Genomic DNA, 24,337 nt, shown 5'->3' with positions numbered 1-24,337 from the left:
ATTCTCGTAATACTTGTGGGCTAAATGTCACGGCTCAACACAAGAGATGAGTCCATGTGAGAGTTGAGGGGTCGCAGCTCACTCAGATATGTTTGTAATAATAGCTGTGATAACAGAGTTTGTGGATACCGATATATGACGACGTTAAGTAGCCTACCCACTCTGCTGTGCTTGTGGTTTTCTCTGTGCTCACTAAGTATTCCCTCCTTAAACTTTTTTAGATGATTTATATCTATTCATAGTTGCCTTGGTTAAAATCAGAAAGGTTTAAATTTCAAGTGTTGTAGTGGACAACAATTTCTGTTGGATATGGACAATAAATCCAAGGAACACGTGTCAAGGGAATAAAACACATTTATTTGGTTAAGGAGCCAAATAGCTACACATTAGCTTCCAGTTCTTTAACACAAACAGCCCAATTACACTTCTTTCTGTGTACAGTTGACTGAATAATTTTGTGTTAAGTTTTCCACTCCAGTTATGGTGAGGTGTAAAGGAGACACCAAGACCACCCATCTCAAACTGATCTGTCCCCTAATCATTAATTCTAATGCTCCTGATTGTAGCTCACGTCTAACATTGGCCAAGTCAGTCTGCAGTCGATCCCGACACAAAAGTGGACAAGGTTCAAAACCTGATCACATTTTATGGTTGAATCTTGTTAATTTAAGATTAATAATGTTTGTAGTTGGATATGGCAACAAATTTGACCAATTTTCAGTGACAAGCCAAGGCGCTATTAATTAGCAAGTACTTATTTGAGGACACTGGGAATTTATCATCAGCTTGTTGAAGGACATCTGAACTTTATTATCAGTAACAATGTTTAGTTTTTATACTTGTCAGGTCCTTCTGATCCAAAATAGTTAGGAGGAATAAAAAATGCAGACCAAACAAAAGTTCAGGTCTCAGGAGGATATATCCAAATACCACAAATCAAACTTTGCCTCAGTGGGCTTTACAACATACAACACCCTCTGTCCCTGCACCCTCAGAGCAGTTAAGGTAAAACCCTTTAATGGGTGAAAAAATATTGAGGGAACCTCAGACAGGCTAACTGAGGAGGAATCCCTCGCACAGGACAGACAGGCGTGCATTACGTAGATATCATGTGTATAGAAGAGACCAACATAATAATATTACAGTATAGACAATCCAAGATCTTAAAGAATTTTGAGACGATTTTGCATCGAACAAAAATCACTTAAATGAAGGCCAAGAATGATAAAACAACATCTAACAGATCTGGATCATTTCATCTGGAACATATCATGTGCTGCAAAGATTCTCCAACATTCCCCTACAGGGGAAAAAAAATGTCACTTCAAAATCCCCTGCTTAAAAGGCACCAATAGGCTGCTTTGAGCAAAAACTTATCTACAGTCAAATATTACAGTCAGAATGAAACTTGTGCCGCCGTCTGTTATAAAGTAAAATAAGAGGATTTTGTGTTTCAAAAATGGATGACGTGAAGAGAATTTAAGGAGGAAAGATACATTTGCATAAAGCCATTAAAATAAATGATAAGAGGAACACAAAGGTCAATAAATAGCGAACATTCCACTAACTTGTGATGCCGTTGTTGCACAAAATCCCTTAATAGAATATACAGGCAAGAAGAAGAAGGGATTAACATTTAGTACACCAGTTTAATACATCAGATATGTTAATGGAAGTTTCCCTCTCTGCTGCTGGTTTACAGTTTGTCCAGCAATGTGGTGTTTTTATCTAACAACACGTAAAACATACACGGCTTCCAGAACTGAAGAAAGAAAGTCAATATAGTATTTTCCCTTAAATCTAAACCAAATCAATATAACACGTAACAGAGGATGCTAAGAATACATTTCAGAGGAACACAGATTGTTTGCATGGCAGATGAGAGTATTTATATTATAAAAATATTTTACAGCATCTACTTCATAACAGAAATCTGGTTTTCATCATGATGCATAACTTGTTTTTGTTACATTCATACAGAGGAGCTAATACTATCAGTATACTTAGAGTTCAGTAAGGCATTGTCATATTTACAACAAGTGTTAGTTGCCTGTTTTTATTTTGGTTCATTGATTGATTTGTCTCACATGCAGAGAGTGTTTATGATACTAATGATAAGGCTTCAAGTTTATAGCCTCAACATGCAGAGTACGGTTTAACACAGATGTTGAGATAGATAGGAACAAAAAAAAAAAGACCTTATAGTCTGACCATCGTCTCCAAGGATAAGGTTTAAAAAAATGATTTGATTCATGTGTGAACCCGGAGCTTTCGCCCACATTGTGCCGTGAAGAAAGATGCTTTCATCGTCACTCAGAAGCGGACACAGTCACTAGATTCTTCGGGGCTGTCATAGTCGCCTCCTTCGCATAGGGATTCCTTCAAGAAAAAGAAAATGTTAGTGACAGTCACAAATTAACACCTCACAGCAGCAGAGTCTAATCGAGGCAGCTAACAGCTTCTCAGGAGGCTCAGTAGGTCCTATTTGAAAAATTGGGTCATTATGTGAAACAGCCACATTGGTGGAGACTGTGCTTTAGCCCAAATGCTTGTGACTGATGTCTATCTGAATCAGATACACTTTATGTTTATGGAACTCAAATACCTTTATATGTTCTACATTATTTTCCCATTTTGAAAAATATCTAGATGTCTAACAAATACTATCATCAGAGAGTTTGAAGTGCAAAGGTGATGGAAGGTTAGAGAAACCCAAAGACTGAGCACCGTAAAAACACAACACTGTGACAACATATTCACATGGGTTACAATGACATGAGTTGAATTGTGGGAAAGAAAATGAAGGGCTCTGCTACATGTACGAAGTCTCCAGAATACTCACAGACAGCCGTTTCCTATCCGAGGCTGTAAGACAGGTGTACAGGAAGTGGAGAGAGACAGAGGAGACAGAGAGATAGAAATGTGGAGAAGGGACTGAAGCACTTTACCAACAGGGCACGGCCAACAAATACACAACACATACAAATATGAATATGCATTTTTAAATTTTAACAGAATCTGTCATTTGTGTATTGTGTTGAATTCTCTCAAATTTTCGAGTTTTTTATTTAATGGAATCATCAATGTAGATTTATGAAGGTTATAGTATATACTTAATATTGTGTACATTATCACTTGTAACCAGGCCTGTCACAATAACTACTGTAAGAGTCAAATATGTCATTCCACTCAGCAGACATTAATTGTATTTACTATAATGTACACAAGGTGGCGCTGTATTGATATGTTGAGCAGTAGTGTATATAGTGTGTGGTGCGGGACAGTGTGGAACATGCTGAAAGCTGTGTGTTTGGCTTGGATAAAAGATAAAGAAATGGACATTTATTCAACCTGTGTTTTGGTGGTATGAATAAATACGATGATTGTTCTGCAACTGGAACCTCCAGTTTATTGTCTGAACTCAACACAACCAAGGAAGCTGTGGCATCAACCGTCAGCCAGGTCAGGCCGGGTGAAACAGTCATGTAGCTGCAGGTAATAGGCTTAGCTCCTACAACTACTTTTGTTGGACGATATATTGTCCCAGAAATAATTGTGATAAACAATATTATTGAAATTTTAAGGGCCCACACATGCTGCATTTTTTGCGGCCTCAAATATTTTGTTTTAAATGTAAACATGTTGAAGACGCATTCAAAAGCGCCTGTTTTTCAGGGTGCAATGGCTGTACCCTGAGGTTTACAAAGTTGTACTTTTGAAATGCAGCAACACGCATCGCATGTCGTGTGACAAATAACAACCACAAACAGCCAGCAGATGTATTTCCTTTCTTCCATGAACATCAGTCTGTGATAAATATTGAGGAGAAGCTGATCATTTCAGTGCAGGGCAACTCGGAGCTAGGGTGGCCACGATATATACCGCTTTCAAGGTATACCGTGATATTAAAATTGATTTTTATCATACTGTGTGCATTTGTTATCTACGATATATATATATATATATATTTTTTAAATGTAGCAGGACAGAATATCTGTACTTTATTTTAGTTATTTTCAAAAGGGAGACTTTTTACACACATTTCCATTAAAGTTTCAAGTTTCAAATACAGTAATAAAACGTTTGTTTAAACAAAAATAACCCTTCTGTTTTTTCTGACTGATAACAATAGTAATTCCATAATACCATAATACCGTGAAACTGCAATATTTTCTGAGACGGTTATCGTAACGTGAACATCTCATACCATTGCAACCCTACGCAGAGCTTTACATCTGTCCCACAGACAATATATAAATGAAAACTTTAAAAAACTCCTGAAAAAAGATCAGCTCCAAACTCAGGATTTCTGATGAGTAGGCTATAGTATGTTGCTATTTAGGGTTGCTCAACAGCATCAGGCACAACCCACCTTCACACCCTTAAAAGTTAGCACAAGAGTAGCGTTTAGCGCCTGACCTCATGTTTTCCCAACTTGGTCTCACTCCTAACTTGTCAAAAATACCTACGATTGGTCAGAGGCCCATCAGCATCAGACACTGACACACAGACAGACCCTCAAGCGGTGGTATGAGACACACCGAGTGATGGCATTTTTGACGTTTTGGGCAGCTAACAAAGTAGAAAGAGCGAGAAAGTCCACATAGGGAGGGTAAACCCAGGACTTTCACATGGAGGCCTGCTGTTTGTGTCCCGTGTGGAACCAAAAGTCAATCAAATTATTTTAATAATGACATAGTATGGTAGTATCTGAAGCATACTACGGTAGTGACATTTATCATGTGACGTTATGTTGTAACCAAATGTATTTATTCCAAGCCAAACTTGATGTTTTTTCCTAAACCAAACCACGTTATTTTATTGCCTAAAACAGAAGGAAGTAAACCTAAAAGTTTTGTACCTACATTCTAGGTTTATTTTTAAAAAGACTGTGGATTTAATGAGCAGAAACTGTACATTTCCTGTGAAAAAGGAAGTTTATTTTGAAAAGAGACGATGCATTTAACGAGCATGGCCTGTCACATGTGCTAGGTACCCTTTCGATGACCAAGAGTAAATTGACATCCAAAACTGAACCAGGAGTGTATTATAAATCATGCAATGTCATGTCATGTTTTGACGTAACAGGCCACTGACCAAGAGTCTGTATTTGACAAGTTGGGAGTGAGAGTGTGTTGGATTTCACGGCGGTAAAAGACACGGCATGTGTCCCAGCTCTAAAAGACCATTTTATGAAACTGACAGAAATGATGTGTCTCAACATAGTTTTTTTTCTGTTCAATCATCTCGTGCTGGGAAAAATCTCTGAGGAGCTGCACTTCAGTCTTATAATAATCGGGAAACCCTGCTGTTTATTCTGGCATCATGTTGGCTAAAATGTTTGTGCTCTTTTTTTATGTAAACAAACAAACATATAAACCCAACGGCAATATTGTACGATAAATGGGCATGACCGTTTTTGCCGACCTCCATAAGTTGATAATGTAATTATTATGACAGGCCTTATTACTAAATTCAGTACAAGACTTCTTTGATGTTTGTGTGTCTTTCGTGTCCCATAAATTCTAACTTGAAAAGGTAGACATGCTGTTCTGCATATTCAAGCTGGAGACAGCCCCGTGGTGAAGCAGAGGTCATGCAAACTTCGGAAACAGACAGACGCAACATAACAAGAGCAATCCATTCAAGACCCAAAACATGCCCTGAGAGAGACAGAGAGAGATAGAGAGATGGACTCCATGTGTTCATTTTCAACACAGACACTAAATCACCGAGAGGATCCAGCACTGAGGCGAGGGAATGCCAAACACAGGGTTACAACTGTGGTGGTGGTGGGGGTGACTGATTATAGTTGACGGTGACTGATTTAGTGGGGGAGCCTGTAACTCTGGCACTAACTTGGCTTTGCCGTCCCTCTGGCATCAGAGCTGAAGGGGTGGGAGCGAGCGGGAGCCAGGGCTGGTTGCCCGCACTGTAGAGCCTGGGACGCTTGACCTGGTCGTGACTGGACAAGGGAGTGTAACTATTCCGCCGGTGTATGAGAGCAGAGTCCCTCGGGATTTTATCCTGGTAGGAGATGAAACACCGCAAGTGTTAAGGAAAAAGATCAGGGAACACAGAAGCACCCGGGGGACACCTGACCAGACAAAGCCAAGCAAACTAGCCGTCCTCTCCGCATGGATCCACAGCAACAGGTAAGACAACTGAAGCTGTTTTAAACCACATTAGTCTGCCACACAACACAAAACATTAATGAACTGTAACAGACTGTCCTGATCACACAGGAGAGACAGTGAAATACTTTAAAAATGGGACTCAAACACAGCAGTCTTTCACAGAGTATACATAATCTTAATATCAGGATGCAACCAGAGCAATGGTAATGATTAGTTCAGCCAAGCAAAGTTTGCAGGATCAGCCATTGCCTCCATCAAGGTAAAATAACACCAAATTAACAACTGACTTAACATTCATTTGCTCGCAGCTCAAGCCAGACTGAGTCATCAGGGTTAAAGATAACGGAACATAACATAACAGGGATAAAAGGAGTCAAAGGAAGCAAAGCCTCAAACAGGGGATAAAGTGCACTGAACAAGCAGACACAACAAACAATGAGCCTTTTAGATTTTGGATTAGATGTTGAGATAAGTTTTGATTAATTACTGTGTAAGTAATGCATATGTAATGGTGTTTGAAGCTTTACAAGGTAAGTTTATCATCATTTTTCAACTTGGACCCTATTGTCCCATGTTTTTGTGTCTAAGTGACTAATAGTACCAAACGTATTTGAAATTGGTCCAGTATTGGGTGAGAGCGCTGCAGCCAGCAACCATGAAACAGGCTGCAATGTAATCACTTAGGACATGTTTGCACCATCTCTTTATGTCCACTAAAAGAGATTAGAATATAAAAAAGATTTATATTCTAAGTGTCTAACAAGACTATGGAAAGGACCTTTTTGTTAAAGAGTAAGACTGTTTTTGTTTAACCAGAAACAACCTGGAAATTGTAATTGTGAAACCCATCAGACTCCACTTAAGACTGATTTTATCAGTACGTTTGAAACAAAATAAAACTCACAAAAGCTGTCTTGCTTCCTCTTTCCACTGGTCCAACAATCAACAACTCTAGTTTGGTCCAAACTAAACTTTTAATTCACCCAGTTAAGCAGGATTTATACTTGTGCGTCAACTCTATGTAAAGCCTATGTTGTAGCCTACGCACGTGTGAGCATTTATACTTGTACAGTGGTGTGTCTGTGTCACTCTGCAGTTACACCTCCAAAACACTAGTTGGCGGCGGGGTTTCTGTGAAGTGCTGTAAAGTTTAGTTGATTCAAAACACACATTAAACATGGCTTACAATTTCAAACACAAGTACACAAATCAGCTTCACTATAACTCGCAGCATTCACAGACAAAGCATTTTTTCTTTTGCTTGACACTTTTCCCTCAAATACAACATGCTAATGTTTTTAGCACAAGCCTATGGCATTTTACATTGTATAAATTAGCCTAGAGGCCTCTACTCATATAAAGCCAGGGACAACAGCAACATTTAACACAGGTAACGTCAGAGATACTGGATGAAGCGAGATACCCAACTCAGCTCACTTCCTGATTCAGTGACGTCAGCGCCACGCCCCCGTAGGAGACCTGCGGCAGCTCTGAATGTATTGTCGTCAATGAGGAAAATGAACGTGATCACAATTTATGGTCAATTCTTTCGCCCAGTAGTCACTAAAGTAAATATTGGGTTCATTTTCCACAAGCCACACATCTTACCAACATTCTGACACTAAAGCTGCATTTTTCATCCGCACAGATCAAGAGAAAGTTAACTTTGAGCACTGTCCGTCTCAGAAAACAAGTTCTCGCGAGATCTCGTGATCTTGATAAACAGGCGGTAAAATCACAGTTAGTTTACAAACAGTTATTTACCGCTAGTAATAAATAAAAAATGCCCAAGCTTTGTGCAGCAATAGGCTGCAATAATAGGAAGAATGTATTTTCATTCCACCTGCTTCTCAATCCGTATACACAGACATCCACAGAGCCTCTGTTCAACACGGTGGTGGGGAGGGGGGTTGAGGGAGAACAGGCTCTGATTGGAGGGAGAGCTAAGCACGCCCACTTAGGAGACAGGAAGAGTGACCGTTTTCTTAACATTGGATAAGCCTACAGTTGGGTATCTCCCTTCATCCAATATCTCTGGTAACGTTACAAAATTCAGCTCCATTACAGCTCACAAGGTTCACCGACAAAACAACTGTCTTATACTAAACACGTTTTCTAAACAAATACAACATGATAACGTTAGCAGCAGAAGCCTATGGCATTTTACATTGTATAAATTTGCTGAGTGGCTAGTGGACATTTCTTATTCTCATATGAAACAAGGGACAACAGCAACATTTAACAAAGGTAACGTTACAAAATTCGGCTCCATTAAAACTCACAAGGTTCACCGACTACACAGCCGTCTTATACTAAAGGCGTTTTCCAAACAAATATAACATGCTAACGTTTTTAGCACAAGCCTATGGCATTTTACATTGTATAAATTAGCCTAGCAACTAGTGGAGATTTCCTCCGCTCATATGAAGCCAGGATAAATCACACACAAGACTTAAAATGCTATTTTTGTGGAGGCCTTATTGTCTTCACAATTTATTGTTTCTTATCTGTGAAATTAAAGTAAATAAAGCTTTGTTTCCACTGAGGGAAATGGTTTCAGCTTACAAAAATAGACAGGACGTCTGCGTCACCACAACATGTAGTTACATATCTGGGGAGGTGCACATCCGGCTAAGCCATAGGTATGGTGTTGTTTCGATGCAGAAGTACAAATCTCGCTTTAGATGTGTAAATATGCTGGCTCTATACACTCTTAAATTACTGTTTATTTAAATGGAGTCTGGTCGGTTTGTTGATGGCAAGTTCAGAGCTTACTCTTTAACAAAAAGGACTGTCTCTGTAAAAAGCCCCTCCATGATGCTGTCTGACTATAGAATATTAATGTGAGCCTGTTTTGGTGGACGTGGCCAAATGCCCCAAGTGTTTACACTGCAGCCTGTTTTGTTGCTGCTGGCTCACTCAGTACTGGACCAATGTCAAAACTGTTGTCCCTATTAGTCACTTAACTACAAAAACATGTGAATATAGGGTCCAGATTGAAAAATACCTAAGTCACACTTTAATTCAACCACACTACACAATAATGTGATTTTCCATCTCAATTCAGAGCGACTTACAAGAGGCCGGTCTCGATGAGTGTTTACTGCCTCCACATTAAGATAAAACATTTCCACTTTACAACCTAGAAGATAAAAGACAGAATACATTTAAACAAAACACGCAAAAATCAGTTTTATGGTGTAATATTGAGAGCTAAGATGAAGACCTACCATATGCAACAGGAGTTAGCTTGAGTACTGTGTGGAGTGGACATTTCATGTATGGTAGATCTTCTACGGGATGAAGAAGAGAGTATACAAAATGTTATCACCTGCTGGTGTGATGTAGTAATATACTGTATGTGTGTGTGCACTTGTGTTTATGTGACCTGCACCCTTGTCCAGGAAGTAAGCCAGCAGACAGCGCATCACAGCCTGATGGCAGATGACCAACACGTTGCCCTGCCGCTCCAGCTCCATGATAACTGGCTCCAAACGCTGGACGAGGTCTTGGTAGGACTGAAGGAGAAAGAGGAGAGACTATTTTAATTACCCTGCAGATGTTTGAATAAGATGAACAAAGGTTATTGAGACAAAAGTATGGAAGGAGTGCGTCAGGTCACCTCTCCTCCTGGGTAGCGGTAGTGGTACTTGTCCTGGTCCCTCAGAGCAAACTCCTCTGGGAATGTGGTCTCGATCATATCATAAGTCATCTCCTCACACACACCCTGGACGAGAATGACAGAGCGTTTGTTTCAATGTCAAAAGCACAAGTAAAAAAGTTGGATGGAAGCTCCTTCACCACACACAAGACTGATTACAAAATTGATTACACATGTGGTGCAATAATATTTATTTCCAGTATATTGTCTATATAATCTTTAGTCTATGAATTACAAAAACTATGAAGCCCTGGTAGGAGGCCCTGAGGCAGACCCAAAACACGCTGGAGGGATTATATATCTCATCTGCCCTGGGGCTGCCTCAGGATCCCCCAGGAGGAGCTGGAGAGCGTCGTCTGGAGTACTTTGCTCAGCCTGCTGCCCCCGCGACCCAGCACAGATAAGTGGATGAAAATGGATAAATGGATGGATGATGAGGCAGCTTTCTGTTGTTATGCACCAAAGGTTTGGAACAAACTCCCATTACAAAAAGTCATCTCTGTGGATAGCTTTAAGAAATGGATCAAAACCTATTTTTATGATCTCGACTCTATTTAATTACTCTTTTCTCTAACATCAGTTATTTGATATTTCTTTTATATTTCTTTTACTTGTTTTATGGTCTTTATAACTTAATATTGTTGTTACCGTTGTTTTTATTACTAGTATTATCCTTTGTTTTTATCCCTATAGAATTTTATTTTATTGTTTTTGCTCCTCATGTCTCCTGTTTGAACATCAGTGTTATTAGTTTGTTTCTCTTGTAAAGCACTTTGAGCTGCATTGCATGTTATGAAAGGTGCTATAAAATAAAGTTTATTATTACTAGTCCATACCCATTGGTAGCTTTGTCACCTTCTACCTATGCCAATCCTCAACGCCTATGTGCAGTTTCACATAGATTGACCACATCAGTGAGTAAACGTGGGACAGACAGAATGACTGACTGACAGTTTCCGTGATTATGTACAGCATACCATACCATGACTTAGTCATACCAAAAATTAGAAAAAAACAACAACATTGGTCCACAGGGGGAGCCACAGCGATCGGTCGCATTTTAGCCATTTTTAAGCATTTTTCTGTTGTTATAGCGCCACCCAGTTGCCAATTAGAGTTAAATGTCTCCAGTCACCTTGAGGCGTCCTGTTCTACATATCTACCAAGTTTAGTAAAAATCGATATGGCGGTTAGGCCTAGATAATAAATTAGCTCTCTAGCGCCCCCATTTTGTTTGATTGGGTCAATAATGGAGGGGTCCCCTCAGATTATGTGTGGTCATATGCCTACAAAGTTGCGTGGTGATGGGTGAAACCCTTGAGATGTTATACACCTTTATGTGATGAGCCACGCCCTCCGCAATATTCATTGCCTTATAGAAGCTCAGTTTTAGTAAGTTTTCCAACTTTTGCCAAGAGGGAACTTTAGATATTGGTCCCTAGATTATGTTCACCCAGTTTCATGCAGATCGGTGAAACTTCCTAGGAAGAGATCAATTTTAAGTGTTTTTCAAAAAATTCTGAATGGTGGAAAATCTATATAACCGGAAGTTATGGGTTCTTGAGGCAAATGTGTTCCTCATGAGGAGAGGCATCTCTGTGCAAAGTTTCATGTCTCTACGACATACGGGGCATGAGATATGCCCATTCAAAGTTTGCAATTTTAATCGGTTGCTATAGCGCCCCCTTTGGCCAATTGATGTAATATTGCTTCATTCGCATCCTCCCATGACCCTCTACCACTGTGCCAAATTTCACATGGATTGACCAAGTCAGTGAGGAGAAAAACGTGGAAAGAGACACACAGATACACCCTATACTTATAAAGTACCAGCTTTAATCACTCTCAGTCAGTATGTCCATCCTGATGATCCTGTAGGGTCCAAACCAACTGGCATTTTAATTAATATGCTTTGTGCAACCGGCCTGCTCCTTATGAAGATATAAACGGCTCATTCTAAGCTAACAAAAACAATATGATTCCCAGTTTCAGGTAATTATTCACTAATGAAAACATAATTCTGAATATTATATTAAGTACGATTTTCAGTGCAGGACTTTTCCTTGTAACAGAGCACTTTTACAGTGTGGTTTTGGTACCTAAATGATCTGAATACTTCCTCCATCACTGGTACTGTGTTACTGTCAGGAAGCTCCCTTCCCCTCACTGAAATGTCTCAGATAAACATCCAAAATACAGTTTCTCTATCTAAACCAGAGCTCTATGGTAAGTAACAGTATGTAATGATTGTTTAGTGATGAGGGTACTCACAGCATCGATCTCATTGAGTATCTTCCACTGTTCATACGGGACACCCAGCTCCTCCGCTGTCTGGATGGTTCTTCTCAGCTGGCTCGTCCACACCTTCAAATCTGACAGATTGTGCTCCTCGATGAAATCTCGTAGGGCATGGGAGAACTGGGATGTGAGAGAGACATGAGAGGTTTCCAATAATCTGCCTGTTCATCTATCCATCATTAATTCCTTAATATTTGTAAAGGTGTTTCTGCTTCATTAGATTCATGTTCAGTGGATTGAGAGAAGAAAATGTGAAATGCAGAGGATTAACTGTGATAAAGGTCATAACTCTGGTGTTCATAATATTGTAGTTAAGTACACCTTCCTTATCCCACTGAGCTACCTCCCAGAGAGAGGCTTGTAATTGGGTTTTAAGAAGACGTTGGCTTTGCACTTCATAAAACGAGGATTATGAAAGAGAACCTGTTTCCCTCGAGGAGAAAGTTCCGAGTCTCCTCCGATGCGGCCTTCGACGTTGTGGTTGCTCTCTCCATGCCGACACAGGTAGATGGAGTGAGAGTGAACATGGATGTTCATGAGGTAGTAGACGATCTTACTCTGGATGTAGTCCTGCACCCGGTTCACCAGGAAACGCCGGCCCACGTTTATCACCTTGATGAAGGATAGGTCCCTGCAGGAGCCAGTGAATCATACAGGTGAGTCAAATGGATGTTTACTGTCACCATCTAGTGTTTGATTTATGTACTGCAACTGTAATGCTACAAGATTATGTATAGAAGTTGAAACATTTTTACTGCTTTGTTAAAAAACATCCAAAGGTAAGTTTTATATGAGTAATCTCACAATGTGTTTTTAATGTAAACAATATTAAATCACGTCCTGTTTCTCCATAAACAGAAGGATCTGTTCGGTTCTTACTTGTCGTAATCGTCAGGATCTAATGGCTGGTAAGTGACCTTGTAGCACTCGATTCGTTTGAGGAAGTCATCCATTACCCTTTCTCTGTGTCTCTCAGGGTAGTCTGGACTGGACACTTTCACTTCCTGTTACAGGTATTCAGTATATTTAAACAATGTGAGCAAGCACACCAGTTCTTATGCAACACCATAGACGGTGTGAATATTAATAGATTATGAGTGTGACCCAGACGACAAGTCACGGTCACACGTGAAAGTGTCGTTGGTGACATGAGATCATACCAGAATATTAGCAGCAATGACCTCTGGGTCGTCACACACCGACTCCACAAAGAACACCTGTTGGAAAGACGCAGCAAACAGGGTCGTCATGTGCAAGAGCTTCTTGTGACTTGGGACTCTTCTTCATCGAATCAACACCACGACATGCTATCAGCTGTTTCCTCGTCTGAGATTAAAGGTACCCTCTGAAGTTATGTTTACATTTATGTCTCTTACCAAATTAAATTGTGTATATTCTTGATACCTATTGTTGATTGTATGTCTTTGATTATTAAGTATTTGCAAAGCTGACATGCACACAGCTGCCTCCTGCGTGATGAGGAGACACAATCAAAATGGGACCCAACTCCTCAAAACATTTCTCCATAGCTCTGCTAGTGGTTGAAAACTCCACAGGGTACCTTTAAAGTCAATATGAGATTTAAAAAATGCCTTTTTAACCCTTTTAGATCACACTACTAGACACTGTTCACCTATTTAACGATATAAAAAGTCATTTTTCTGCAGGCTGACGGGGACGTTAGCATTGCCCCGGTTCCCTTGACAAATAGCCTATGGGATTTTTCCATTGGATTTTGGATTATTGCGGAAAATAAGATCTGCGGCACCCAAACGAACACCACTTTCATGTTTATTGAAGCCTATAAACGGCTATAAAATCAACTACAACATGGTCGCATGACTTAACGTCGCCACCACAACAAGGTTGTAAAGCCGGGTTCGGTGTGATGATGTTTTGTAGTCTCACTTAGCCATATGTTAGCAACTGCCTTTTTTAAGACATGTAAAAGCTTCAAAATGAACGAGTGGGGTACTTACTGCTGCATTTTATGTCACAGAATAAAAACTGAAAGTCTCTTAAGCTTGTGTTAAACACAGACCTCATTTCAGGCATCTAACCAAAAACCCATTAAAAAAAAAATTCACTGACGAGTTAACTGGGAGTGAGTTTCTCTGGGTTTTAGGACTCATTCCTGCAGCACTCTACGCCAAAAAATACAACAAAATCAATTCTTATATCAAAATCCAATTATGTTTTCCTCCTGTAGATCTAAATATGACGTGTGCTTACGTCAGCTAGTACCAACCAGTTTCAACCAATAATATCATGACATCCATCCACCAATTAATCAGCCACTTTTAGCCGCACAGAGCTAAGATTAGGTTAGCTAGCTAACGTTAGCATGCAAGACAGCTCCAGACTATGCACACGACATTTTGCAGAGGACATGGAGCATACAACAATGGACTTGGTCTCTCTCTCCTTGACAGATGCTACTGTGGTAAATGGTAAATAGACTACACTTGTAGCCCCTTTCTAGTCTTCAGACCACTCAAAGCACTTTTACACTACAAGTCACATTCACCCATTCACACACTGATGGCTGAGGCTACCATACACTACTCAGTAATCATTCACACGCTCTCACACACCGATGGAACAACCACGGGAAGCAATTCAGTATCTTGCTCAAGGAGACGTCGACATCTGGATTGGAGGAGCCGAGGATTGAACCGCCGATCCTTCGATTGGTGGACGACCCACTCTACATCTTAGCCACAGCCTATCCTGACATCAACGTTACACACATAGACATATGCCTTTCTATATATCCCACCTGCCTATCCTGTTTCAACTGGAAATACATCATGATACTGAAGCTATATACTCTCAAAACGTCATTTCATCTGGACTTTAGGAGCATTAACTAAACCGATCAATGCTTAACTGATATTAATGAGTATCACAGCCAACATTTGTATGTGGGGCCCATGTGGGTAGTAAGTGGGCTGAACAATGGGCTGTCCACAGGATCCGTACCGGCCTGATGACATTTGCCAACATGGGTGGGTTTACCCAAGTGGGCCCCAGATAAGATGCCCATTTTGGACCCATACCCACTTTGTACTCAGGTAGCCCCAGCATGAGCCATGTTGGGCCCACTTGGGCGAACCCACCCATGTTGTATATTGGCATGGGGCCAATATGGAACACATGGACAACCCAATATAGGGCCTATTTTTCAGCCCATTTACCACCCACATGGGCCCCACATACAAATGTTAGCTGGGATGTTCGCTGACTTTATTACTCCTTTCTTCACGTGCTACCGTTGTGCCACACGTTAAGGTGTCACAGACACACGTGATGATGTCTTTAAAGCAGCTGACTCTTAATAATCTTGGGAGATGAAGGACAAGTATTTAATATGCCACTATCTTGAGACCACTTGTGGCCACAGTGGCGTCTGTTCAGCACAAGTTATGTAGTCTCACTTCAAGTAAACTGTGCAGTGTTTAAATATCCAAGGAGAATTTAAACATTCAGTTACATTTTCTAATCTTACCTTGAATGCATTCTCCTTCACAAAAGCTAGAATGAGGTCTCGCCGCTCTCTTGTTGTGTTTGTTGCATCAAAGACCTGATAAAGAAACAGACAGGAGGAAAAATATTTCTCATGTATAATGTGGGCGTTCTGTGGTGAAATGTTTGGAGGACAGTTTAGGATTAAGGCTGTTGTAATGCCAGATGTGTTTCTGTTCCAAATGAGTCATACATAGATAGATAGATAGATAGATAGATAGATAGAAAGGACTCACCGCAATCTGACCTCCTTCTTTTGACAGGTACGCCTTCACATCCTGCAGAGCTACCAGAGCACACTGCCTGGGGGAGAGACAGAGACAACATGGAAACAGTTCTCTCTGAGAGTCTCAGCCTGCTCTCTGGCTCTCATTCACTAAAACCTACACTCATTTCAATTTACATTACATGTGTTGTTTCGTAACTGACATGGGAAATGTCACAAATCAGGAATTATTAAAAGATCAGTTATCTCAAATTACAAAAAACAACATTTTCCAGTCTCCCTCTAGTGGTGTCAAACCACAGAGACAGTTCAGATGTTATGTGCCGAGGTTGTGAGATATCCATCCATGAGATTTCTGCTGCAACTTCAATAAAAATGAGGAGTGTAGAATTGAACATGTTCTGCAATGTCGTTTTCCACAAACAATGTCTTGGCAATATGCTTGATAATCTTACTGTGTATGGTTTTCAGTGGGACTATTCTTCTGGCTCATTCATTCATTTTCCATAACTGCTTATCCTGTTGGTGGTCACAGGGGGGCTGGAGTCTATCCCAGCTGACATTGGGCGAGGGGCGGGGTACACCCTGGACAGGTCACCAGACTATCACAGGGCTGACACATAGAGACAGACAACCATTCACACTCACATTCACACCTACAGACAATTTAGAGTCACCAATTAACATGTATGTCTTTGGACTGTGGGAGGAAGCTGGAGCACCTGGAGAAAACCCACACTGACATAGGGAGAACATGCAGACTCCGTACATAAGGCTCCCCCACCCTGGGTTCGAACCAGGAACCCTCGTGCTATGAGGCGACAATACTAACAACTGCACTGACAAGTAATATTTTTTGGGGCTTGGTTTAGTCCACTTGGAGGGCAGATGGGTGAGATTTACTGAACAGAATGACACTTAATTTTCCAGTTGAGTTAAAGAAACAGTTTGACACTTTGGGAAATGTGCTTCTTTGTTTTCTTGGTGTGAGAAAATTAACACCTCTCTCTTTTCTGTAGGATCTATATGAAACTACAGACAGAAGTGAGTTAGCTTATTTTAGCATAAAGACTGAAACTGCGAAACAGGTAGACTGCCTGAGCTCTAGAGCTGCTGATCATGGATACATAAAGAGAACTGGATGCAGCATTGGAGGCGGGGCCTTGTACCTCCCTATGAAAGCTGCTCAGGTACGCATAAAGCAAAAACAAGTTCAGCTTTCTGGGGATAAAATCCCATTAATCTGGTCACCAGCTCTCATTTTACTCTCAAACAGAAAGCAAAAAGCTGTATTTCACAAAATGTGGAACTACTCCTTTAATCCCCACCCAGCTGATACTTCCAATAGCAAAACGACAGCATTATTCAGAGTTACTGTTTGACTCAGATACTGAAGCGACAGCCTGGATTCTGGTGGGCTTGTGTCAGCTTCAGACTGACAGCAGCAGCTTGCTTAATATCTAGGTCACGATTGAGCACTGGGATGCTGTCAAAGAGCCTGTCGCATTTTCATGATAGCCATGAACAACAAAGTCTATTTCAGTTACCACGCCTGGATAAGACCGTGAAGGAGACAGACAGTTATAATCTCTGTTTTATAAATCTCTGGAGAAATCAGCAGTGGTTTACAGCTGATCTAAATACAAATGAATAACTAGAATTTGGAGGTGATACGTGTGTCTGTGTCTGCACATTAACTACAGATTAATGTCAGTTTAAGGTAATATAAAAAAACAGCGCTGACCCCGACTGAATATCGACTGCTGGCCCAGAAACAGCTTAGTCATTGATGCAGCAGTGGAGGCTGCAGAATACCAAACAGACCCGTGTTGACTGGGAGGAAATGTTACAGACGGTGGAGATGCTACAGCCTCCCTTACTAATAGATACATAAGTGAATGTCCTCTGTAATGACTGAATGAAAGCACATTATGAGGGCTACTGTCAAAGTGGAACTTACTTCCTTATTTTCATGGCCTCCTCATTGTCGTGGCGGAAGAAATCATAGGACTTATAAGATCTGACAGCCTCTCTGCGGTACACGCCCAAGTTGAACACTGCAAAATAAACAAATGGACATTAACATACTGTCCTCAGTGTGTCACCTCAGTGAAGTCACCGGTGAGGTCGTTTTTTATAAGCACCTACAGTTATTACAACCTAACTGATGTTAAATTTAGTCTCCTATTCTGAGATGCTCTGACATACAGTACATACATTTAACTGAACATGTTGTGTCATGTGGGGTGAAGGAGTGGAGCGCAGCTCACAACAATACAGAGAATGTTCAGACCTTTACCGTTCAGTAATTAATGATCAAGTTAGTGTCCTGATTTCACAACCCTCTTCCATCGGCAGGTTAAAGGAACAGTTCATCCCCAATGCAAAAATACATATTTCTCCTCTTACCTTTAGTGCTATACATCAGTCTAGATTGTTTTAGTGCGAGTTGCAGAGTGTTGGAGATATCAGTTGTAGAGATGTCTGCCTTTTCCCCAATTTAATGGAACTAGTTGGCACTCGGCTTGTGGTGCTCAAAGCTTTAAACAATACATTTGAAAAACTCAACAGCAATGTCTCTTTCCAGAAATCATGACCCGGTTACTCAAGATAATCCACAGACCTTGTTGTGAGCAGTTTCATGTAGGAACTATTTTCTTTCTACCAAACTACACCTGCCAACTGTATCACTGTGCAGAAGGAAGTGTGCATCTACTCATGGACAAGAGGTTCGTGCTTGTGACAGTGTGAGATGTAAACATTAATGGCATCTTCCTTGGCTGAGCTGTAACATTAGTTAGCTGAGTGGTGCTAGCTGAGCTAGCAGTGGATGCAAGCTTTCTTCTGTGTGGTGATATGGTTGGCAGGTGTAGAATGAAAATAGTTCCTACAAGACAGTAGTTCCTAACTGGTCCAGCCACGGGGTCCAAATTTCTCTGTAGTCATTAGTTTAAGATCCACGCAGTTTAATATTTTCAGCATCATACTTGCGTTTCACCATGTCATTGAGCTAGTTTTCTGTCTCTGTCAAGTAGCTGTCCGTTAGTCACTCACTCTACAGCAGGATAAGGCACTTCAAAATAGAAGCCCTGTACCAAAAATTCACTTTACAGAACGGACACGTTCGTGAGTCACTTGCAGTCCATTTAGAATGGACCTGTGACCAACTTTTGGACTGCAACCTACCATTTGGGAACCACTGCTCACAACAAGGTCTGTGGATTATCTTGAGTAACCAGGTCATGATTTCTGGAGGGACAAATTGCTGTTGAGTTTTTCAAATATATTTTTGGTGTAGATGAGTGACATCTAGTTCCATTATATTTGAGAGAAGGCAGACATTTCTACGGCTGATATTTCCATCACTCGACGACTCACACTGAAACAATCTAGACTGATAAACAGCACTACAGATAAGAGAAAAAAAAATATGTGATTTCGATTTTGGGGTGAACTGTCCCTTTAAGCCAGCATGTCTGCCAAAGAGCCAACAAGTTCTCCTCCAGATATTGATGAGGTTGTCTGAATGTGCTTCATGTAAAATCCAATTTAAAATATTGAATTAAACTTGCTAAATATGGCATAGCAGTGTGTACACCACAATAGACTGTAGTTTTGAGTTAAACATGGCACCCACTTTGAAAAGAAAAGAGTTCAAGAAAAGATGGCATATCAAGTGTAATTTAAAATATGCACATGTGTAAACTCTATAAGAAAATTACAGTTGGGATGAAATTAAAGACACTTAAACAGATTGTTGTCACATATCATGCGGTAGGCTACCTTTGGTTGGGACTCCGATCCAGTTGAGGTAACGTGTGAGTTTCTTTGACATGTACGTCTTCCCTCTTGCAGGCAGGCCGATCATTACGATCATTGTTGGAGAGTTTGTCATGTAGGAGGCCCACGCTGAACAGGAGACACACATATGTCTATCAAACACACTGTTAGAAACCATACACACTTTTATGCATACCTGTTCAAAGCGCATCCCCCAGAAACATTCTCCATTTCAATACTTCCACTTTCAGTAGCTTACATTAAATACATTACTAGCAGACTGCATCAAACTGTGTCCCCTAACAAGCGTCTTGTCCAGTTAGGGAAGACAACTTGTAGAAAGCCACATGGCAACTAGTGGCACCTCATGAATGTCGCAGGAAATACGTTCTGTCATCAATGCTTCTGCTCTAAGGTAAAATTAGTGATTTTGGTGGACAACTCAAAGTCTTAAGGCTGCTGTGAAACTGCGCCTACTTAGGGCACAAAAAAGTTTCTTGGCTGCGTCGGTATAATGGACAACCAAGAAAGGATGGCAGAGGAGATACCGGCACAAAAAAAAATAAAGGTGAATAAAAACAGCAGCAAACGTTTCAGTCCTTGACTATCATCAGTGCTTTCATCATCAGTGGATGTCTCCCCACTGCAGTTTTTCTGTGCAGCCCCTCACTCATATGCTGGCCCCCTAAATTTGCAGTCAGCCATCAAAACTTTGAGCAGCCATGGTTTTATGGAAATACTGTCTGACCCTATAATGTTAATCACCTGCATGAGAAAAGATAAAAACGTTGCATAACAGGCAGAGATTTGATTAAAATAAATGTAAATTTATTGCCTTGGAAAGTCGGGCTGTATCTCAGCATGACCACTGAAAGCACTGCATCAAACGTGCAGTTTGTTGCCATCCTTGGAGAACAAAGATAATTTAATAACTAGGCCATTTGTGTACTGGACAAAAATAAATGTCTCTTCAGACACAAATATCGTTAGTGGGCTGGGATCAAAGACAAGGTCTGAGGAAATTAGACAAAGAAATGACCTGGGAGAGAAAAGCAATTTACTCAAAGAACAGTGGGAACCACAGAACCACTTTTTAATGCCTGTCTTTTGCAGGTTGGAGTCTAAGTGAAGGAGCTGTAGTGTCTCACAGAGGCGATTTAGAGACTATTGGTGAGTTAAGCCCAGCGTGAACAGCACAAGGTGTTATGTTGCACTGAAGTGCACCTTTAGACTCTTGAAGCAGTCATGCAGAAAAGCTCGTTCACATTTAATTATTGTGGGAAACTTTACTTACAGCATTTCTTCTCGTACGTTCTCAGGTCTGTTTTCTTGGCTTCTGCTGAGTTTGCAGAGCCGTTGTCTAAGTGAGTGCTCGACATGGTGGAGTCCGGTTTGAGTCAGAGATCAGCTCTCGTTCTCAGACGGGCATCGTCCACGCTGCTCTGAAACACAGGAGTCAGATACATGTCATGTTTTAGAGTTACTTCCAGTGGTACTCAAGAACTGTACTTAAGTACAATTTTGACATACTTGACTTGAATATTTTTATTTTATGCTACAGTTCAGAGGGAAATACTGCACTTTTTACTCAACATTCATTTGACCTTTAGTTTCTTTTTTACCAGGGGTGGAAGAAACAAATTACATGTACTCTCGTTACTTTATAACAAAGACATTTTTGTGTTCTTCTACTTTTTTCAGTATCTCAAAAAAAAGGGTACTTTTACTTCTTTTAAAATACTTTACATAACAATTATTGACACAAACAAAAGGACGACAAAGCCATGACGAACTTTGTGACAGTGGAACAGAAGACAGGGTGTGCCTGCGGCTTTAAGAGGCGACAGAAATAAACTTCACTGCTTCTGTGGACATAAAGGGTGTTGCTGCTGATGTTGCTCAACTTGAGTATAAGCTGACATTAAATGCATTTTTTTTTGCCACTCAAAGGGTTTTTTTTATTTTAACAGTAGCATCATATCACCATCAGGGGCAGCATAGTGGTGGGAAAAATGGGACTGATTACCCAGGGACCTAGTGGGAAAAGGGGCCCTCACAAAGCCTGGAATAAATGATTGGTTTTGTTTGCAAGATTTAATTTAGGGAATAGGTGCTGTACTTAAATTAAAGTGGCTGAATAATCTGGTTAAAAAATGGCGAAGGCTCTCCCAGGCCCCTATATTACTTATACTACTACATATATTCAAAGTACCAAAAGTAAAAGTACTCCTTATGCAGAATGTCCCATTTCAAATGATCATATTTCATATTATTGGATTATAATTATTGATGCATTAATGTGTTTATGACTTTAATGTTACAGCTGGTAAAGATGGGGCTTATTTTCATGACTATTTCCTGCCTGGTAATTCCACACACTGTAAAACTTCAATTAAACACCCAGTCCATTTCACTAGCCCGGTGTGGCTTCACATTTTAACAAATAAACACGTGTCTCAATTAGACGCCTGGTCTGGTTGCGAAGCAAATCGTTTCTTTTTATAGAAGATCTTCAGATGTTAAAAACGGGTTGTTTGCTACCTCAAATTATGTGTCCATTCCTTGACTACTCTGTAAGTTATTCATATTCCTTAAGTCTGTAGGGGTCCTCAGATCAAAAGAATCAAAAGTGTTTTTGATGAAAATTTATCCAAGTTATGAGGATTGTTTTAACAGGATAAAGTGGTGTTGTGTTGGTGCTGTAATCCTCGAGTGCCGTAAATAAAATTAAATTAATTATAATTTAACTATCTGAAGCCTAATTTGTAAACAAGTAATATTCATGCTGGTAAATAAATAATTTGATTGTATTTCTTGATCTTTACTGATTAAAAGTTTTTTTGTAAAAGGAATTAAAGGTCTGTCCCAAATATAGGCCTGTTGATTTCAGAGATTTAAGCAAAAAACAGCCTGGGCTATTAACTTAAATTTTATGGTATAATAATATCTCCTAATTTATAAATTGATTTGTATTTTGTATCAATAAAATAAATCTGAAAAGCAACTAAAGCTGTCAGACAAGTATAGTGGTGAAAAAAGAACAATGTTTCCCTCTGACATGTAGTCGAGTCGCAAAACTGAAAATGGCAACACTCAAGTTAGGTACAAATACCTCAAACTGTCCTCAAGTACAGTACGGTAGCTGCTCTGCTGCAGATTAAAAGTCTCAGCAGAGAATCCTAAAAACTAAAACATCATACACCATCACCTTCACCTCTTGCAGAAAACGCATAACATCCTAAAAGACTCATTCCATCCTGCTCATCACCTGTTTGAACTGTTGCCCTCCAAAACACGCACCACAAAACAGTACACATTAACAGTCTCTACCCTAAACCCATAACCACTTTACTATGAACTGACGTGAACCCACTAAGACACAGAACAGCTCTTTTTCTGGAGTGCAATAGCTTGTTTTATGTGCAATAATATGCATTTCATTTTATTGATTTATACAGGGAAGGAATTAAAAGTAACACTGTGTGCTACAGTTAAAACTGGCCTGACTGTAGGATTTAAATCAGGGGTTGCAGGAGTGTCCTTTCATCAGATGGTGTCCGTATGTGTGTTTGAAATGTGTAACAGAGGTTATTGCTCTGATGTAGTGTGGTGTGTCGATCCAGATCTTAGTGTAAGTGTGACAAAATGATCCATATGCATGGGCACTTTTTTCTTATTGTCCCATTTTAACTGCACGTGTTGGCAATGAGTGTATCTACGATTGTGTAGAATATGAGTAACTATTTATTAATTATTGTTCTATATGAGCCCTTTCCTTGAGTGCACCTGAATTTCTTTGTGTGTTTTTTTCTTAGGTGATTTTGTCATCTACTTTATTGTCATTTATTGTACAATGACATTAAAGAAATCTGAATCTGTACTGGAGTAAATGTACTCAGTTACATTCCATCACTGATAACATAGTATTTTAAAAGGAGCCATCCTGTATTAGGAGTATTTTTTACTTTTGATACGTCAAGAACATTTTGCTCATAACACTTCTGTAAGCTACTTTCCCTTACATAACCTTTTAAATTCAGGACCTCTACTTGTAATGGAGTATTTTTAGCCTGTGGTATTTCTACTTAGACTTGAGTAAAGGATCTGAGGACCTCTTCCACCTCTGGTTACTGTCCTCACTTGCATGCATCCCTGCTAAAACATAATCCTGCACACACAGCTCTGGCTTCTCTGACATATATTTGTTATGGTATGTCTGTGTTTCCCTGCTAACATGAACCAGAGGCGCAGCGGATGAGAATGCGCCGCCACATCACCTCCCAGCTTGGTTACAGCTCTGTATTTACAAAGCCACACATGAGCAGGCAACGGTTTTCTCTCTGACCGGGGTAACTGAGTTCATGCAGCATGAAATCTAACATGAAAATGCAGCTATGAGATAATCCACCTCGGACATAATCCACACAGGACGCCTGTCTGACAGCATCATATCCTTGTTATTAATTTATTACCTTATTGGTATGAAAATGAGTCCTCCCGGGCAGAGAGCCGCAGCAGACGCCGGTAAAAACAGTCGGCTCAGGGATCCGCCGGACCGAGTGTGAGCCCGCAGCTGCGGCCGGAGGAGCCAGTGTGCTCGGCCTGTCCTTGGCTGCTGAGGTGCCTCCTCGGCCGGCTGGTGTCCTTCCAAGCTGGAGGTGTGCCTCTACGTCATATTTTTTGTTCCTACCGTAACGTTGATAATAGATC

The 24,337-nt window shown here is 40.3% G+C and overlaps 1 protein-coding gene across 5 annotated transcripts; it reads right to left on the bottom strand.

The window, feature by feature from the left end:
• Positions 1–1,633: 1,633 nt before the first annotated feature.
• pfkfb2b (6-phosphofructo-2-kinase/fructose-2,6-biphosphatase 2b) lies at positions 1,634–24,261 on the bottom strand. Of its 5 annotated transcripts, XM_033626159.2 has the most exons (17): positions 24,100–24,261; positions 20,922–21,069; positions 19,631–19,756; positions 17,808–17,904; positions 15,858–15,924; positions 15,605–15,679; positions 13,257–13,313; positions 12,976–13,100; positions 12,520–12,727; positions 12,070–12,216; positions 9,760–9,864; positions 9,526–9,655; positions 9,368–9,430; positions 9,215–9,279; positions 5,860–6,027; positions 2,843–2,865; positions 2,174–2,379 (listed from the first exon to the last, which is right to left on the bottom strand). In XM_033626159.2, exons 2-17 carry the CDS (start codon positions 21,004–21,006, stop codon positions 2,310–2,312), a joined length of 1,611 nt encoding a protein of 536 aa, XP_033482050.2. In that variant the 5' UTR covers positions 21,007–21,069; positions 24,100–24,261; the 3' UTR covers positions 2,174–2,309. The 5 variants fall into 5 exon arrangements, with proteins under 5 accessions (XP_033482052.2, XP_078026607.1, XP_078026598.1 ...); XM_033626161.2 differs by lacking the exon at positions 2,843–2,865 and having other exon boundaries at positions 1,634–2,379; XM_078170481.1 differs by lacking the exon at positions 2,843–2,865 and having other exon boundaries at positions 1,634–2,379; positions 9,532–9,655.
• Between the last annotated feature and the right edge of the window lie 76 nt (positions 24,262–24,337).

The sequence above is a fragment of the Epinephelus lanceolatus genome, chromosome 1 (genome assembly GCF_041903045.1).
Source record: "Epinephelus lanceolatus isolate andai-2023 chromosome 1, ASM4190304v1, whole genome shotgun sequence".
NCBI classification, from domain to species: Eukaryota; Metazoa; Chordata; class Actinopteri; order Perciformes; family Serranidae; genus Epinephelus; species Epinephelus lanceolatus.
Note: the sequence above shows the minus strand (reverse complement) of the source record. Positions and strands in the feature narration are given on the sequence as shown.